General features: G+C 50.7%; 1 protein-coding gene across 2 annotated transcripts in view; it reads left to right on the plus strand.

Annotated features, from left to right (window-relative positions):
• Positions 1 to 12,716: 12,716 nt before the first annotated feature.
• The window catches only part of SLC13A3 (solute carrier family 13 member 3), a 68,992-nt gene continuing 67,087 nt past the window's right edge, over positions 12,717 to 14,621 (plus strand). For both annotated transcript variants that reach the window (XM_084775077.1, XM_084775078.1), the window contains exon 1: positions 12,717 to 12,881. In XM_084775077.1, coding sequence (XP_084631203.1) covers positions 12,771 to 12,881 — 111 coding nt within the window. In that variant the 5' untranslated portion in view covers positions 12,717 to 12,770. The remainder of the gene's footprint in view (positions 12,882 to 14,621) is intronic.

The following is a 14,621-nucleotide window of genomic DNA, read 5'->3' on the forward strand; positions in this document are numbered from 1 at the left end:
CTACAGTGAGCAAGTGTTGTCATGAAGCCACTCAAGTGGTCTTGTTTATGGAAACTGAAGACAGGCTGTGGCAGTCCATTGTAAACTGAGTAGCTTGCCAGTTGGTTCCTGCTTTCCTCACCAGAGAATCTGCATTTCTAATAAGTTCTGAGGAGAAGCAAGGGTTGCCAAGAGGAAAGCTGGAAATGCATGCAGGGAAGGCAGGAGACAGCTATCGGTGCATCTTCCAGATGAGGAAGTTGAGTCAGCTTTCCCCTCAGCTGCCTACAGAGCCAACCCCAGCGCCACTGTACAATGCACCATTTGTCTGGGAACTCATTAAAGGAGAGTCAGGCTAGTCCTGGTAGGGGTGTGGCATGTACACACTGGCTGCAAAGATGCCTTCTGGAGAGGATTTGGTTGTGATAGAGGACAGTGAGAATTCTCTCCCTGTCCAGACTCCAACATACCCCCCTCAACAAGTTCTGCTTTTATTTGTTTGGGGGGGATGGGCAGGGTTTGAGACAGAGTCACACTACGTAGCTCTGACTGTCCTGGAACTCACTATGTAGACCGCTGTGGCCCTGAACTCATAGCAATCTGCCTGCACCTGCCTCCTGAATGCGGGGATTAAAGGTTTGTGCCACCATGTTCAGCAAAAACTCCTGCTTTTAAAACGTGGTGATGACTGGTGGTTCAGCAGCCTTCTTGTCATCATGAGGCCACAACAAAGGTAAGGAGTCAAGAAGAGGCAACCGATGGTGTGCAGAGACAGATGAGAGCAAACCTGTCCTCTGCCGTTTGGCTTCATCCCAGCCCCACTCCCCATCTCACTGCACATGGAAGTGGACATCTGCTTATTACATAAAGGCCACTGTCAGTAAGTTTTTGGTTACCACATTTTTCAGGCCATAAGATGCACTCCCCCCAAAGTGTGTGTGTGTGTGTGTGTGTGTGTGTGTGTGTGTGTGTGTGTGAAATTAGGGTACACCTTAATGTCCCATTGTTGTTTTTACTGTTTTTCTTGTTTCACTGTTCTAAAATCTGGGTGCGTCTTATAGTCTGAAAAATATGGTACCTGATGTCCAAAGAATTTGAACCCAAGCAGAGACCTTGCAGGCCTGAGGAGCCATGCTTGTCTCTAGCACCTGATGATGCCTTGCTTGGTCATGTTGGGGCTTCCGGAAACATGGTCTTGTCCGTTTAGATCAGAGTCTGGGACAATGGAAGACACTCCAGACCTGTTCTGGACTCGGATCGTTCCTACAGAAGGCCTGGCGCATCCTGTTTCCAGCTGCCTCTGTGAGCTTGGAAAGTTGCAGGTTTCCTTAGGCCTCAGTTTCCCCACCTATGAAGTGAAGCATTTGGTGTGGGACAGACATTGCCGCACCTGCAGACCTGGCTGGACCCATGATGTCTTCAGCTGCCAATGTTGAACGGTTGGGTGGTTGCAGAAATCCAGGAGTCTGACTCTTCTGGAAGCAGCATCAGGAGGGAGCCTTGTGGGCCTGTTCTCTCTTGCCCCTTTTTGAGGGGGCTGTGTGCTCTCCTTATCACCTCTCTTCACTGTCCTTCATTCAGGCTACTCCTGGGCCCAACAATCCCACCACACTATCCTCACAGAGGGGAGGGAAGCCTCCCCATCTTGGAATGCCCCCAGGAGCCTTTGAGAACCCCAGAGAAGAAAGTCTACAGGCCTTCCTGTGCTTCCCTGGGGCACCTCTTACTTAGCATGCCTCAGATCACAGTCCCGCACACACTCAGCATGGCAGCCCCGACCCTGGGCCCTTATGAGGAAAGCTTTAATTGTCAACACAACCTAGTAGCAGTTGGGCAGAAAGCCTCAGTGAGGGATATGTCGGTGGGTCAGGCTGTGGCCATGTCTGAGCTGGGGTTTGTCATGGTTCATTGTTGTGGGGAGATGCAGCCTACCATGGGTAGCACCATTCCCTTGGCAGGGGACATGTACGAAGTAAGAATGGAGGAATCCAGCTGAGGGCAAGCATGCACACATTCCTCTCTCTGTTCTTGACTGCTGGTGTGCTGTGACCAGCTGCCCCAAGCTCTGGGAATTCCCTGAAATAATACACTATAACCTGGAATTGTAGCTGAAATAAGCCCCCTCTCTCCTAAGCTGCTTACAGAATCAAAACAGGACAACACTCCTGTGACTCTGTCTTCAGCCCTGGGCTGTCAGACCAGCATCTTAGGGAGGACAGTGACTTGGCTGCTTCTGGAAAGATGGGCAAGCTCTGTTTCCTGTGCTTGGTGATGGTTGACCACAGACCATGCATTCTGTGTTACACTGCTACCAAAACTTGTGAGGAAGTGAACAGGAGACGTACTGCTGCTTACTGGAGAGTATCAAGGAGTGATGTGAGCCTTCTTCCCACTGCCCAGAACACATAACACACACACACACACACACACACACACACACACACACACACACACTCATGCATGCATATACACACATGCCTGCATATATATATATACATACATTCACATGTATACATACTTATATACATAGATACATACATAACCACACACACATGCATATAAAACATTCAAATACATATATATACACATACATATGTTCACATACATGCATATATATACACATATACATATAACATATAAACACACAACACACATACAAATATGTCACATACATACACATATAGACACATACATACCACACACACATACACACATATGTGCATACACAGAGAGACCCATACACATACAGAGGCCCCATTTACCCACCAACTTCCCTGCTGGAGGCAAAGCAGAATGTAATCCTGGCCTGGGGTTTGGAACAAAAATCAATGAGAATGCTGGGGGTCTGATACGATCAAAGGTCACGTGTGTGCAGCCTCCCTGTCTGCCAGGAGCCAGAGTACAGCCCTCCCCAGAGGAAGGAAAGCCCGAAGGATGAGCCGCTGGGCCTGGCCGCTAGGCTGCTAGGCTGCTAGGGGACTACGAATCCCAGCCCCCACCTGAGGGCTCTGCTGGGACCTGCCTCAAAGCCAATATTGCTGTTGGAGCCTCCAAGCAATGTCACACTGGGAGATGCTGACAGTGACACAGGGGAGGAGCAGGGAGGAGCAAGCCTGGGAAGGAAAGTCTAAGCGGTGGCCAGTACCCCCTCCCTCCTTCCTGCTTGGTTTCTTTGCAGCATTAAGCACTGTGGGGCTTGCTGCACAGTCCCAGGTTTGGTCTTCTTTCCTCTTTTTTGCCCCTACTCCTCTCTCTTTTTGAAGCAGGGTCTCAATATGTAGCCCACGCTAGCCTTAAACTTGTGACTCTCCTGCCTCAGCTCTCCAGGTGCTGTCTGATTAATCTGGCATCCATTTCCAGTATGAAGTTCTTCAACACAATTTCACAGTGGCGGACAGAGTCCCACCAGAAAGCCCAGGCATTCCTTTCTCTGGCGTCAATAGCATGGGAGCATGACAGATGCCTTGAGTCACATCTAGTTGCCCCCTGTGTGTCATGGCAGCCTGGCTCAGGAGGTCTCTTGGGACAGTATGGCCAAGGGCGAGCAGCACAGCCCCGAGGCACAACCAGCATCTCTGAGCTTCAGTCTCTTGCTCTGTGACGAGGGCAATAGAGGCCACATGGGAGGCCATGGACACACAAAAGGACAGGAGCCACGTAGCACTGAGCATGGCCCTCGGACAGGGTAAGAGCTGGGAGGGCTTGGCCTGCCTCCTGTCTACCCTAACAGGGAAAACAGAGCTGCTCTGGGTGTCCCTTGGCTGCAGGCTGGCTCTGGAAATAAGCCTCCTGGGTTCACTACTATAAAGTTATTGTTGTTACATGCACTTGGACCTCAGGGAGTGGGTCAGTTTGTATCCGCCCACCCACCTCAGCCTGGAAGATCCAAAGTGCCCTTTGTAGGCCTGGCCTCCCACTGAAGGTTGTCTGTTGCCTTTGATGATGCCGGCCTGGGCAGCGTAGGGTCATAGGAGGAGGTTTCATCACAGCCGGGGGCAGGTCCACCCGGAAGTCACTTGGCCCTGGGATTTACAGGAATGCTGTGCTTGCCTAGGTTGAGAGATGAGCCTGGGGCCTCTTTTTTTTTTTTTTTTTAAGAATATTTATTTATTATTATGTATACAGTGCTCTGTCTGCATGTAGGCCAGAAGAGGGCATCAGATCACATTATAGATGGTTGTGAGCCACCATGTGGTTGCCAGGAATTGAACTCAGGACCTCTGGAAGAGCAGTCAGTGCTCTTAACCTCTGAGCCATGTCTCCAGCCCTGAGCCTGGGGAGCTCTTGTCAGGCACTTCACCCTCTCAAGGCTTCCCCAGGCTGCAAGTTCCCTGTGGCTCTGCTCTCTACACCTTGAGGTATTTGGTCTCTTCCTCTATATTCCTTGACATTGTAGACATAAGTAGATTTTATTTAAAGGGGAGGGTGCTTTAAGAAGTCACAGATGGAATGAATTTTTAAAAACTCACCTGCCCCAAGTCAAAGGTCACTGCAAGAATGAGCAACTATACCATGGTGCCGTCTGACTCTGGCAAGAGGCCAAAGTCTACAGCTCCAATTCTACTTCTAGAATTAATCTAGGTTCTCAAGAGCCTGAGGCAGGAGGACTATCATAAGTTCAACACTGGCCTGATTTACAAATCTCAATCAGAAAGGTCTCTGCCAGTGTGAACCTGAGGACTGAACTTGCGCCCCAGCACCTACCTAATGAGCCAGGCACATTGGTGTGCCCTTGCAGTCCTAGAGCTGGGAGGCAGAGACGGGAGGATCCCTTATGCCAGCCGGCCTGGCCTGACTGGTGAGCCTCCAGTCCCAGTAAGACACCTTTCACAAAACTTAAAGAGCAATTGAGCAAGATACCCAGTGTCAGCCTCTTCCCTTCACATGCACACGCATGTGCGCACACACCTGCTCCCACCTCCTCCCCACAGACTTGTGCGTTCAACGTTCAAAGCAGCACCGTTCTATTGGCCCAAACCCCAAATAGTCTCAATGTCCCTCAACTGATGAATGACTGATAAAATGTTGTTTTACACGGTGAAATACTATTTAACAAGGAAAAGGAGCAAAGTGCTAGTGCATGCTAAGGCAGGGATACGTATGGAGACTCTGCTGAGTGGGGATGCGGACAGCAAAGGGCCCACACCATCTGCTTCTGTTGATGCTAGCCATCCAGAACGGGTGGAGCTCTAGAGCCGGAAGCAGGTCCTCAGTTGCCAGGGGCCACGGGGTGACCGTTCATGGTGTGGAGCTTCATGGTGGAGGCAAGAGCACCTCTAAATCCTCAGGGGTTCCCAGATGCAACCAAGGTTGGGAACCAGCCTGCTGGACATTTCAAGGACGCTGAAGGCGGGGATCAGCCTGGAGGGTGAGCACACACATGTTGAAGTTTGCAGTACCTGCAAGAGCCTGCCATGGAGAGACACATGCTGGCTGCAATGGCTGTGTCCCATGTTATCACCAACATCAGTAATCTCATACCTAAGAAAGGCACACGTGACTGTCCTTTGGAGCCTGTGCTTCTGGAACACCCTGAGGAAAGCATTAAGCACAACTGACTTATATAACATGCTTTTCATGTAATTTTTCATATAACTTTTACACCCCTCTCATGTTTTATGTGAGTCCTGATACTTATGGTCCCAATTAATACACGCTATGTTGTTAGTCATTACACTATATCTTCTAAAGAATAACTAGAAAAAAAACTTGCATATTCCGAGAACAGGTTTACTATTTGAAATATTTGCTCCTTATGGGTGGTTTAATGGGGACATCACGAGCCCTTGAGTATAGAGGGCCAGCTACACTGTGGGACATGGCTGCATGGGCATGGCATGTGAACCTGGCCTATACTATTGTGCTTCAAGTCCCCATTTTGTGTCCTTGCATAAGTTCATTGAGCTCTTTGTACCTGTTTCGCCCTCTACAAAATGAGGCATGTGAGGACCAGTCAATGACTTAAGGCATGGGACGCTGTTGGGACTGAGCCGGGCTCCACATAAGCTCCCAGGGAGCGCTGGCTGTTGGCGTCCATGAGTTAAGAAGGGTTGAAATCGAGCACATCACACGAATCAGAAGCATCATTCAATCCCCGTCCTAGCTGACGCTCTGTTGCCCGAATGAAACACTCTGACCAAGAGCAGCATGGGGGAGAAAAGAACTCATTTCGTCTTGTACGTCCAGGCCATAGCTCACCATTGAGGAAAGGAACTTGAAGCAGAAACCATGGAGTAACACTGCATGCTGGGTAACTTGCTCTCTGGCTCATATTCTCCTAGCCTTTTTATACATCCCAGGACCACCCACCTAGGGAATGGTGCTGCCCACAGTAGACTGGACCCTCCTATGTCAATTAACAATCAAGACAACCCCTCACAAACACGCCCACAGGCCAGTTTTGATCTGGGAAAATCCCTCAAATGAGAACTCCCTTTTTGGGTGACTCTAAGTTGTGTCAAGTTGACAGTTAAAGGTGAGTATGATAGTTCCCTCCCACACCCACATGTAGTTACATGTTTCCATAAGCTGACTCTTATGTGGCTCAAGCACTAAATATACAGAAATCTCCTTGTGACAAAACTTGACACCACAACTCAAGTTTGTACTCTACTTTCTAAATTTTACTTTTTCTTTTCTTTCCCTTTATTTTCTTTGTGGGGGGGGTCATAGGGGTGTGAGGGGGAGAGGGACAGGGTGTCATGGAGCCCAGCCTAGCCTTAAGCTTATCCTGTAGCTAAGACTGGCCTTGAACTCCTGATCCACCTGCTTCTACCTCCTAAGCCCTGGGAGTACAGGTATATGTGCACATAACAGCCAGCTTTTACTTCATTTCCTACTAGAATGTTGCTAGAGTCTAATTTTATGCCTTCCCAGATACAGTGTTAATACACACACACACCACCAGTACCATCACCACCACCATCACGACCACCACCACCTCCACTACCACCACCACCACCACCACCATCACCACACCACTACCACCATCACCACCACCACCACCTCCACCACCACCACCACCACCACCACCTCCACCACCAGGTTGAGCCTAGTCCTATACTCCCACACCATTCAAGCTTGAGTAACAGATACCTCCTTTTTCACCCTAAGACAGGCTCTTGCTGGGCAGACCAAGCTGGCCTTGAACTCTCCATCTGTTACCCCCTCAGCCTCACAAGTTCTGGGACTGTAGGCACCTGCCTCCACACCTGGCTCCTTTTCTTGGTACAGTCTTACCCGGCCACATGAGATGCTATGAAATCCCTGTATTCTATGCAGCAATATTGAACATTATTTTTTGGCAGTGCTGGCCATCTGGCTAATATAGGAAGGTACAAGATATTACTCAGGGCCCGGAGAGATGGACTTAGCCCTTAAAAGCTAAGGCTCCCAACCAAGAGAATCTGCTTCCATTCTACCATTCCAACTCCATCAAGAAAGAGGCGTTCACTCTTTACAGAGACCCGCCAACACGGGCTGCATTCGCACCATGACTTAAGAAGATGGCCCCAGGTCAACTCGAGTGGGTAATGCCTTGCACACCAGCAAGCACATGCGCGAGGAGATCGTAAGAAACTCCGCAACAAGATAGCCGGCTGTGTCATGCATCTGATGAAGCGATTCAGAGAAGTCCTGTGAGAGGTATCTCTATCAAATTTCAGGAAGAAGAGAGAGAAGAGAGACAATTATGTTCCTGATGTCTCAGCCCTAGACCAGGAGATCTTTGAGGTAGATCCTGACTCCAAGGAAACACTGAGGCTTCTGGACTTTGGCAGCCTCTCCAACCTGCAGGTCACTCAGCTACAGTTGGGATGAATTTCATAATACCATGTCGAGCCATTTAAATCTGTTTTCTTATATTTTCAATAGACCCGAAAACAAGTTTAAAAAAATGAAAGAAAAAGAAAGAGGCTTTCTGATCTTCAAAATAATCAGTGAAAACTACTTGTAGAGAGCCAAAGACGTAAAGTCTGAAGTAAATAGTGTTTTTCATGCCTCTATGTGTGTGGTTTGTGTGCATGTGTATATATGTGTGTAAGCCTGTGTGTATGGGTGCATGAGCACATGTGTGCATGTGTGTGAAAGCCTGAGGTCGACACTGAGAGGCTTCCTCCATCACTGTCCACCTTATTCACTGAGGCTTGGTCTCTCACTTGACCCCAGAGCTCACCCACATGGCTGGTCTTCCTTTGGGTATCCCCTCTCCCTACATTCTGAGCCCTGGAATTACAGGAATGAATCTATGTGGTGTTTATGTGGGTTCTGGGGATCTGAACTCTGTCCCTCAAGTTCAGAAAACAAATGCTTTATCCGATGAGCCAGCCTCCTAAGGAACTAGCAGAAATGGCAAGATCATTGCAGCAGAGAAAAATCCCCGCCGCTCTAGTTTCAGACCAGCTGCCCAAGAGCAAGAACTGCATCCCATGCATCTGAGGAACTGCATCCCATGTGCCACACCCCCAGGTTGGCAGGGACAGAGGCCACTTACGAAGGAGGTCTGCATCTGCCTGCTGCCCAGCATCGTGGGTTTCACCATGCACAATGACAAGACACCAAAGGGAGGGGATGGAGTGAACGAGGAGCCCTGGGGAGGAAAGGGCCTCCCTGAAGAGCAAGGAACTGCAGGCGTGAGGGCAAGGAGACCTGAGAACTGACAGGGGAGGCTGAGGTGGTGCACACTCACCCATGACACTCAATGAGTCCGAGGAACTAAGAAGCTTCTTTGCTCCCAAGAAGTCCAGACTGGGGTTACCAGAGATTGAATGAAGTGTGCGGTATCTAAGAGTTAGCCATGCCTGGCATGTCAGGCCTTCAAAACTGTGTGGGTGGGGTTACAACCCTGCTGCTATCAGATGATTGACAGCAGCACTGGCTACAAGACTCTTCCAGCCTCAAGATATGAGGTGGCCTTGGTGAGAAGAGGTCATCTCCCAACAACCACAAAACCCCATGGTAACTCAGCTTGACACAAGGGAGGCACTGGCTGCCACTCCCAACACAGGCGCTAGGAGCCAAAGAGCTCTGGCTGCCCCATGCACTTGCCCTCAGAGCATTTGAAGCCAGAGGCAATTGAGGTCACACAAAGGCTGAGGCCCAAGAAGGCCAAGTGTCCCCTTCTGAAGGGAAATGTGATGGACACCATTCTCTGCTGACCTTGCACACACTGCATTCAAAGATTAACAGGCGGGATTGTGGGATGGGAGAGCTAGCTCTATTAGTAATGATCTTAAGGAGGATCAGAGTTCAGTTCTCAGCACCCAGGCCAGGCAGCTCATGACCAAACCGCCTGTTACTCCAGTTCCAGGGGGATCTGATGGCTTCTTCTGGGCTCTGCAGACACTTATGTGGCAGACACTCACACAGACAAGTGAGACTCTGCTGGTTAAGGTAGAAGCCTAGATTCTCCAGAGAGCCATTTTGCTATCGATCTAGAGTGAACTCTCATTTCCCAGCAGGGTCCTCACTCCACCTGATCTCCTGACCCCAGATCTTGTGAGGAGAGTCACATAGTCCTAATGCATGACCTCATGCATAAGGACTGAGCCCTGTCACAGGTGGATACAGTGAAGGGCAACTTAGGAAAACCAAACACAGGATATTTAGGGTTCCTAGACTGGAACACACAGAGGGAAAAGGCAAGAAGATGTGGAAGGATTTGAAATTTGCATGCTAACACCAAGCACTCTATCACCAAGGGCTCTAACACCAAGCACTCTATCACCAAGGGCTCTAATGCCAAGCACTCTATCACCAAGGGCTCTAACACCAAGCGCTCTATCACCAAGGGCTCTAACACCAAGCACTCTATCACCAAGGGCTCTAACACCAAGCACTCTATCACCATGGGCTCTAACACCAAGCACTCTATCACCATGGGCTCTAACACCAAGCACTCTATCACCAAGGGCTCTAACACCAAGCACTCTATCACCAAGGGCTCTAATGCCAAGCACTCTATCACCAAGGGCTCTAACACCAAGCACTCTATCACCAAGGGCTCTAACACCAAGCACTCTATCACCAAGGGCTCTAACACCAAGCACTCTATCACCATGGGCTCTAACACCAAGCACTCTATCACCATGGGCTCTAACACCAAGCACTCTATCACCAAGGGCTCTAACACCAAGCACTCTATCACCAAGGGCTCTAATGCCAAGCACTCTATCACCAAGGGCTCTAACACCAAGCGCTCTATCACCAAGGGCTCTAACACCAAGCGCTCTATCACCAAGGGCTCTAACACCAAGCACTCTATCACCAAGGGCTCTAACACCAAGCACTCTATCACCAAGGGCTCTAACACCAAGCACTCTATCACCAAGGGCTCTAACACCAAGCACTCTATCACCATGGGCTCTAACACCAAGCACTCTATCACCAAGGGCTCTAACACCAAGCACTCTATCACCAAGGGCTCTAACACCAAGCACTCTATCACCAAGGGCTCTAATGCCAAGCACTCTATCACCAAGGGCTCTAACACCAAGCGCTCTATCACCAAGGGCTCTAACACCAAGCGCTCTATCACCAAGGGCTCTAACACCAAGCACTCTATCACCAAGGGCTCTAACACCAAGCACTCTATCACCAAGGGCTCTAACACCAAGCACTCTATCACCAAGGGCTCTAACGCCAAGCACTCTATCACCAAGGGCTCTAACACCAAGCACTCTATCACCAAGGGCTCTAACACCAAGCGCTCTATCACCAAGGGCTCTAACACCAAGCGCTCTATCACCAAGGGCTCTAACACCAAGCACTCTATAACCAAGGGCTCTAACACCAAGCACTCTATCACCAAGGGCTCTAACACCAAGCACTCTAACATTTCATGCTCTAACACCAAATGCTCAAACACCAAGTGCTTTGACATCAAGTGCTCAAATATCAAGCATTCCAAGAGGGCTCTAGCACCATGTGCTCTAACAATAAACAGTCTAACACCAAGCGCTCTAACACCAAGGCCTCTAACACCAAGCACTCTATTACCAAGGCCTCTAACACCAAGCACTCTATTACCAAGGCCTCTAACACCAAGCACTCTATTACCAAGGCCTCTAACACCAAGCACTCTATTACCAAGGCCTCTAACACCAAGCACTCTATTACCAAGGGCCCTAACACCAAGGGCTCTAACAGAAGCATTTTAACTCCAAGCACTCTGACACTAAGTGCTCTAACACCAAGTGCTCTAACATCAAGCTGAAGAATGTCCGGTTCTGAGAACCGGTCCTGGGCGCAGAGAAGGCCTTCTGGGCAGGGAGGAAGTGCAGGGCAGCTGTGCTCAGCCGGGTTGAGACAAGAAAAATCTGAGTCCCTTCCAGAGGGGGAATGAAGCCTTTGGCTACACTTTATTAAAATAAAGACAAGCCGGGTGTGGTGGCACTTGGGAGGCAGAGGCAGGTGGATCACTGTGAGTTCGAGGCCAGCCTGGTCTACAAAGTGAGTCCAGAACAGCCAGGATTGCATAGAGAAACCCTGTCTCGAAAAACCAATAAAAATAAATAAATAAATAAAATAAAGACAAAAAGAGTCAAACAACTAGATTTTAATTCAGTAAGTTTTAAAAAGAGCAAGGGGGGCAGAAGGCTGTGGGGGAAGGGATAGGGGTGTGCTGCTCAACCTTTCAGCCCCTGGGTTTTTAAACTAAGCTTACTTGAATAGCAGGAGACACTCCCAAGACACTTTCTGGGGTTTGTCTCCAGGGTACCTTTGATATGTTTTTCTTCAAAGAGCCAGCTTTTGATATCTTTTGTGTGGGTTAGGGTCTGCAAGGAACTATCTTTTAACACATTTGGGTCTGGCTGCCTGTTGGAGCACAGAGCTTACCAGGAGGGAGCGTCCTCTGGCCTCCAGGCAAAGGTCCACCAGCCGCCATTGGGGAAACATGTCATACTTGTAAGGAGGCAGGTGACCAGCTGGGTGTAGACCAGTGTGGGGCCTCGTGCCTCTTGCTTTGCATGGGCAAGGCCTTGGGTTCCTTCCCAGCATCTCAGGGAAACAGAAAAGTCCGGATGATCCCTTGTTGCAAATATGGTCTATGGAGGGTTCTGAAAAGCGGGAGGGTGGGGGGTGGGGGGGGATACTAGCTGCTGGCAGCAATGTAAAAGTGCAGACTAGGAAGAAAGAGTCCCTGGGTTCTTAAAATAGTAGAGGTTGGATCATAAGCTGACCCAGCAGCTGCCCATCTGAAACTGGGGGTGTGGGCACACTTCCATAATGCCAACACTCAGAAAGTAGAGGCAGGAGGATGATGGGAGTTAAAGGTCATCCTCGGCTGCATAAGGAGATTGGGGCCAGCCTGGGCTAAATTAGAGCCTGTCTACCCCGGCCTGCGCCCCCACAACCAAGCAGGTTGTACCACTGTGAAGGGAAGACTCCCAACCACAGGAGACTGGGCCCTTCGCACTAAGCATGCTCCCCACCAACCTCCAGTCTCGAAGAGGCGGCAAGCACGGTTGGTCACTAGAGGCCACTTGTGGGTCAAGGCACCATGGTCTGTCTCGACAGGGTCTGAACTAGGGTGACAAAGCTCAGGCCTTCAGCCTCACTTGGTCTTTGCTTCATTTCCCACGTGAGTCCAGAGTGGGTCGCGGGTCTGCGGGTGTGTATAGAGAGGGGCGGCTCTGGGGCCCCTTTCCTGCTCCTTGTCCTCAACTCTCCCCGGCCCAGGAGGCGCGGCCGGGGCGGTTCCGCGTGGCTCCTCCCCGCCCCTTAGGGCTTTTAGGTCCTTGCCGGCCCGGCAAGGGGCAGTCGGGCCTCTCGGGTCTCCGGCGATCGCGCGGATGGCGGCGCTAGCGGCGCTGGCCAAGAAGGTGTGGAGCGCGCGGCGCCTGTTGGTGCTGCTGCTGGTGCCACTGGCTCTGCTGCCCGTGCTCTTCGCCCTGCCGCCCAAGGTATGGTGGCCCCGAGCCGAGACCCTCCCTCCCGCCTCGAGCCTGCCTCCAATTAGAAACACCAGCTCCTGTTCTGCCTTCCTTTCCTCTCCCTGGTCCGCCTCTCTCATACCTCTGACTCTTCACCTGCTTCTACAGAAAATTCTAGATTTTGAGCTCTAACTGCGTGCTTGGTGCTATTGCGGCATCTCCCCTCACAGTCTTTCACACAGTCTCTGTGTGACCTGCCGCCAGTCACTTAACCTCTCTAAGCTTTGGTTTACTTATCTCCATTTAAAAAGAGAGAATACGATAACGCCACGTACACTTATGGTGAATATCTTAGAACCAAGGCTGGTATGTAGTAAGCACCTGATGCGCACCAGCTGCTCTTGCTCTGTACCAGTTGCTCAAAGGTTAGAGAACTACGCCTTCTTCCTGAGCGCTTCCTAGAGGAGGGGTCACCTGTCCTGTGTCACCTCTGGAAAATTCCTGCAGACACACACACACACACACACACACACACACACACACACACACACACCACCCCCCACCCCACCCCAACCCCCCGCCTCCCGCTCAAGCTGCGGCAACTACAGTTTCGACACAGCAAAGAGACAGTCTCAGGGTGACCCGGAGTGGCGAGCTCATGTCTGAGAGCTCAGAGCCCTTGGTGCGTCTAGAGTTCAGAGTGGTCTCAGAGGGAAGGTCGGGGCTGAGCTCAGGGCGCGTATCAGTTCCTAGGGGCTCCAGCACCATCGGGAGTCCCCGAAGGGCACCAGGCCCATCATGCTAAGTTGCCTGTTCCAGAAGGTGCTTGGCCACCTCAGGACAGTACCATGAGCTAGTGATAACCAAGAGCAAGCAGCTGAGCCCCACCCAGGGAGCTGCCTGCAGAAGGCCTCCAGTGCACCTGACAAGGAACGGTGACCCCAGGCGGGCCGTGCACAGCTAGGAGTTCCTCGGTGCTCACTTACCCAGCCCATCGGACTCTGTTGACATTGACTAGAGCAAATAAATGAGCTCAGCAGGGCCCTGGGCGAATTGCTGGCCTGGGGGCTCCCCAGCCTCCTTCCTTCTCCAGGTCTCGCTGTCCTTGGCTTTAAAATGGGGGTGATCTTCTTTTTGGGAAACAATGTGGGGCTGGTTGAGGCTGGTGTGACAGGCTTCTTCCAGGAAAGGTGGAGGGTCAAGCCGGGACACTGGTCTTGTGGCCAGCAGAGGTCTGGATCGAGACTGTGGACTCGAAGGAACAGGATCCCTGCAGGGTCGCATGGTTGCTCCGTGCTCTGCCCCAGAGGTGAAATTGTAGAGCCCAGACACAGATCCACCAGCATGGGTCTCCAGTGAGGCCCTGACAAGAGAGAGGACATTCCCACTCTGCCTTTAACTGGATGGGGCAGCCGCAGCCGCAGCTGCAGCTGCAGCCACCTTAACTGGTGTTGGAAGAGTGGACAGCAGCGCGTGTGTGGCCAGCCTGTGGTGGCCCCAGGGTAGCCACAAATATGGCTCAACACAAATCTCAAACTTACTTACGGTATATATATATATATATATATATATATATATATATATATAATTTTTTTTTTGTAACTCAATGGTGAGGTTCTTAGGTGTTTGTAGATGGCATGGTGTGCCAGTGTCAGAAGGTCACACATGCTCAGTGGGGCTGTGTGTAATGGGCTGGCACCTTAGTTACCCAGGAAGGACTACCTGTTGGTGGTGGCTTCTCGGTAAGAACTCTTTCTGTGGCCCTAGATG

This window comes from Acomys minous (assembly GCF_964271855.1).
Source record: "Acomys minous genome assembly, chromosome: 3".
Taxonomy (NCBI): Eukaryota; Metazoa; Chordata; class Mammalia; order Rodentia; family Muridae; genus Acomys; species Acomys minous.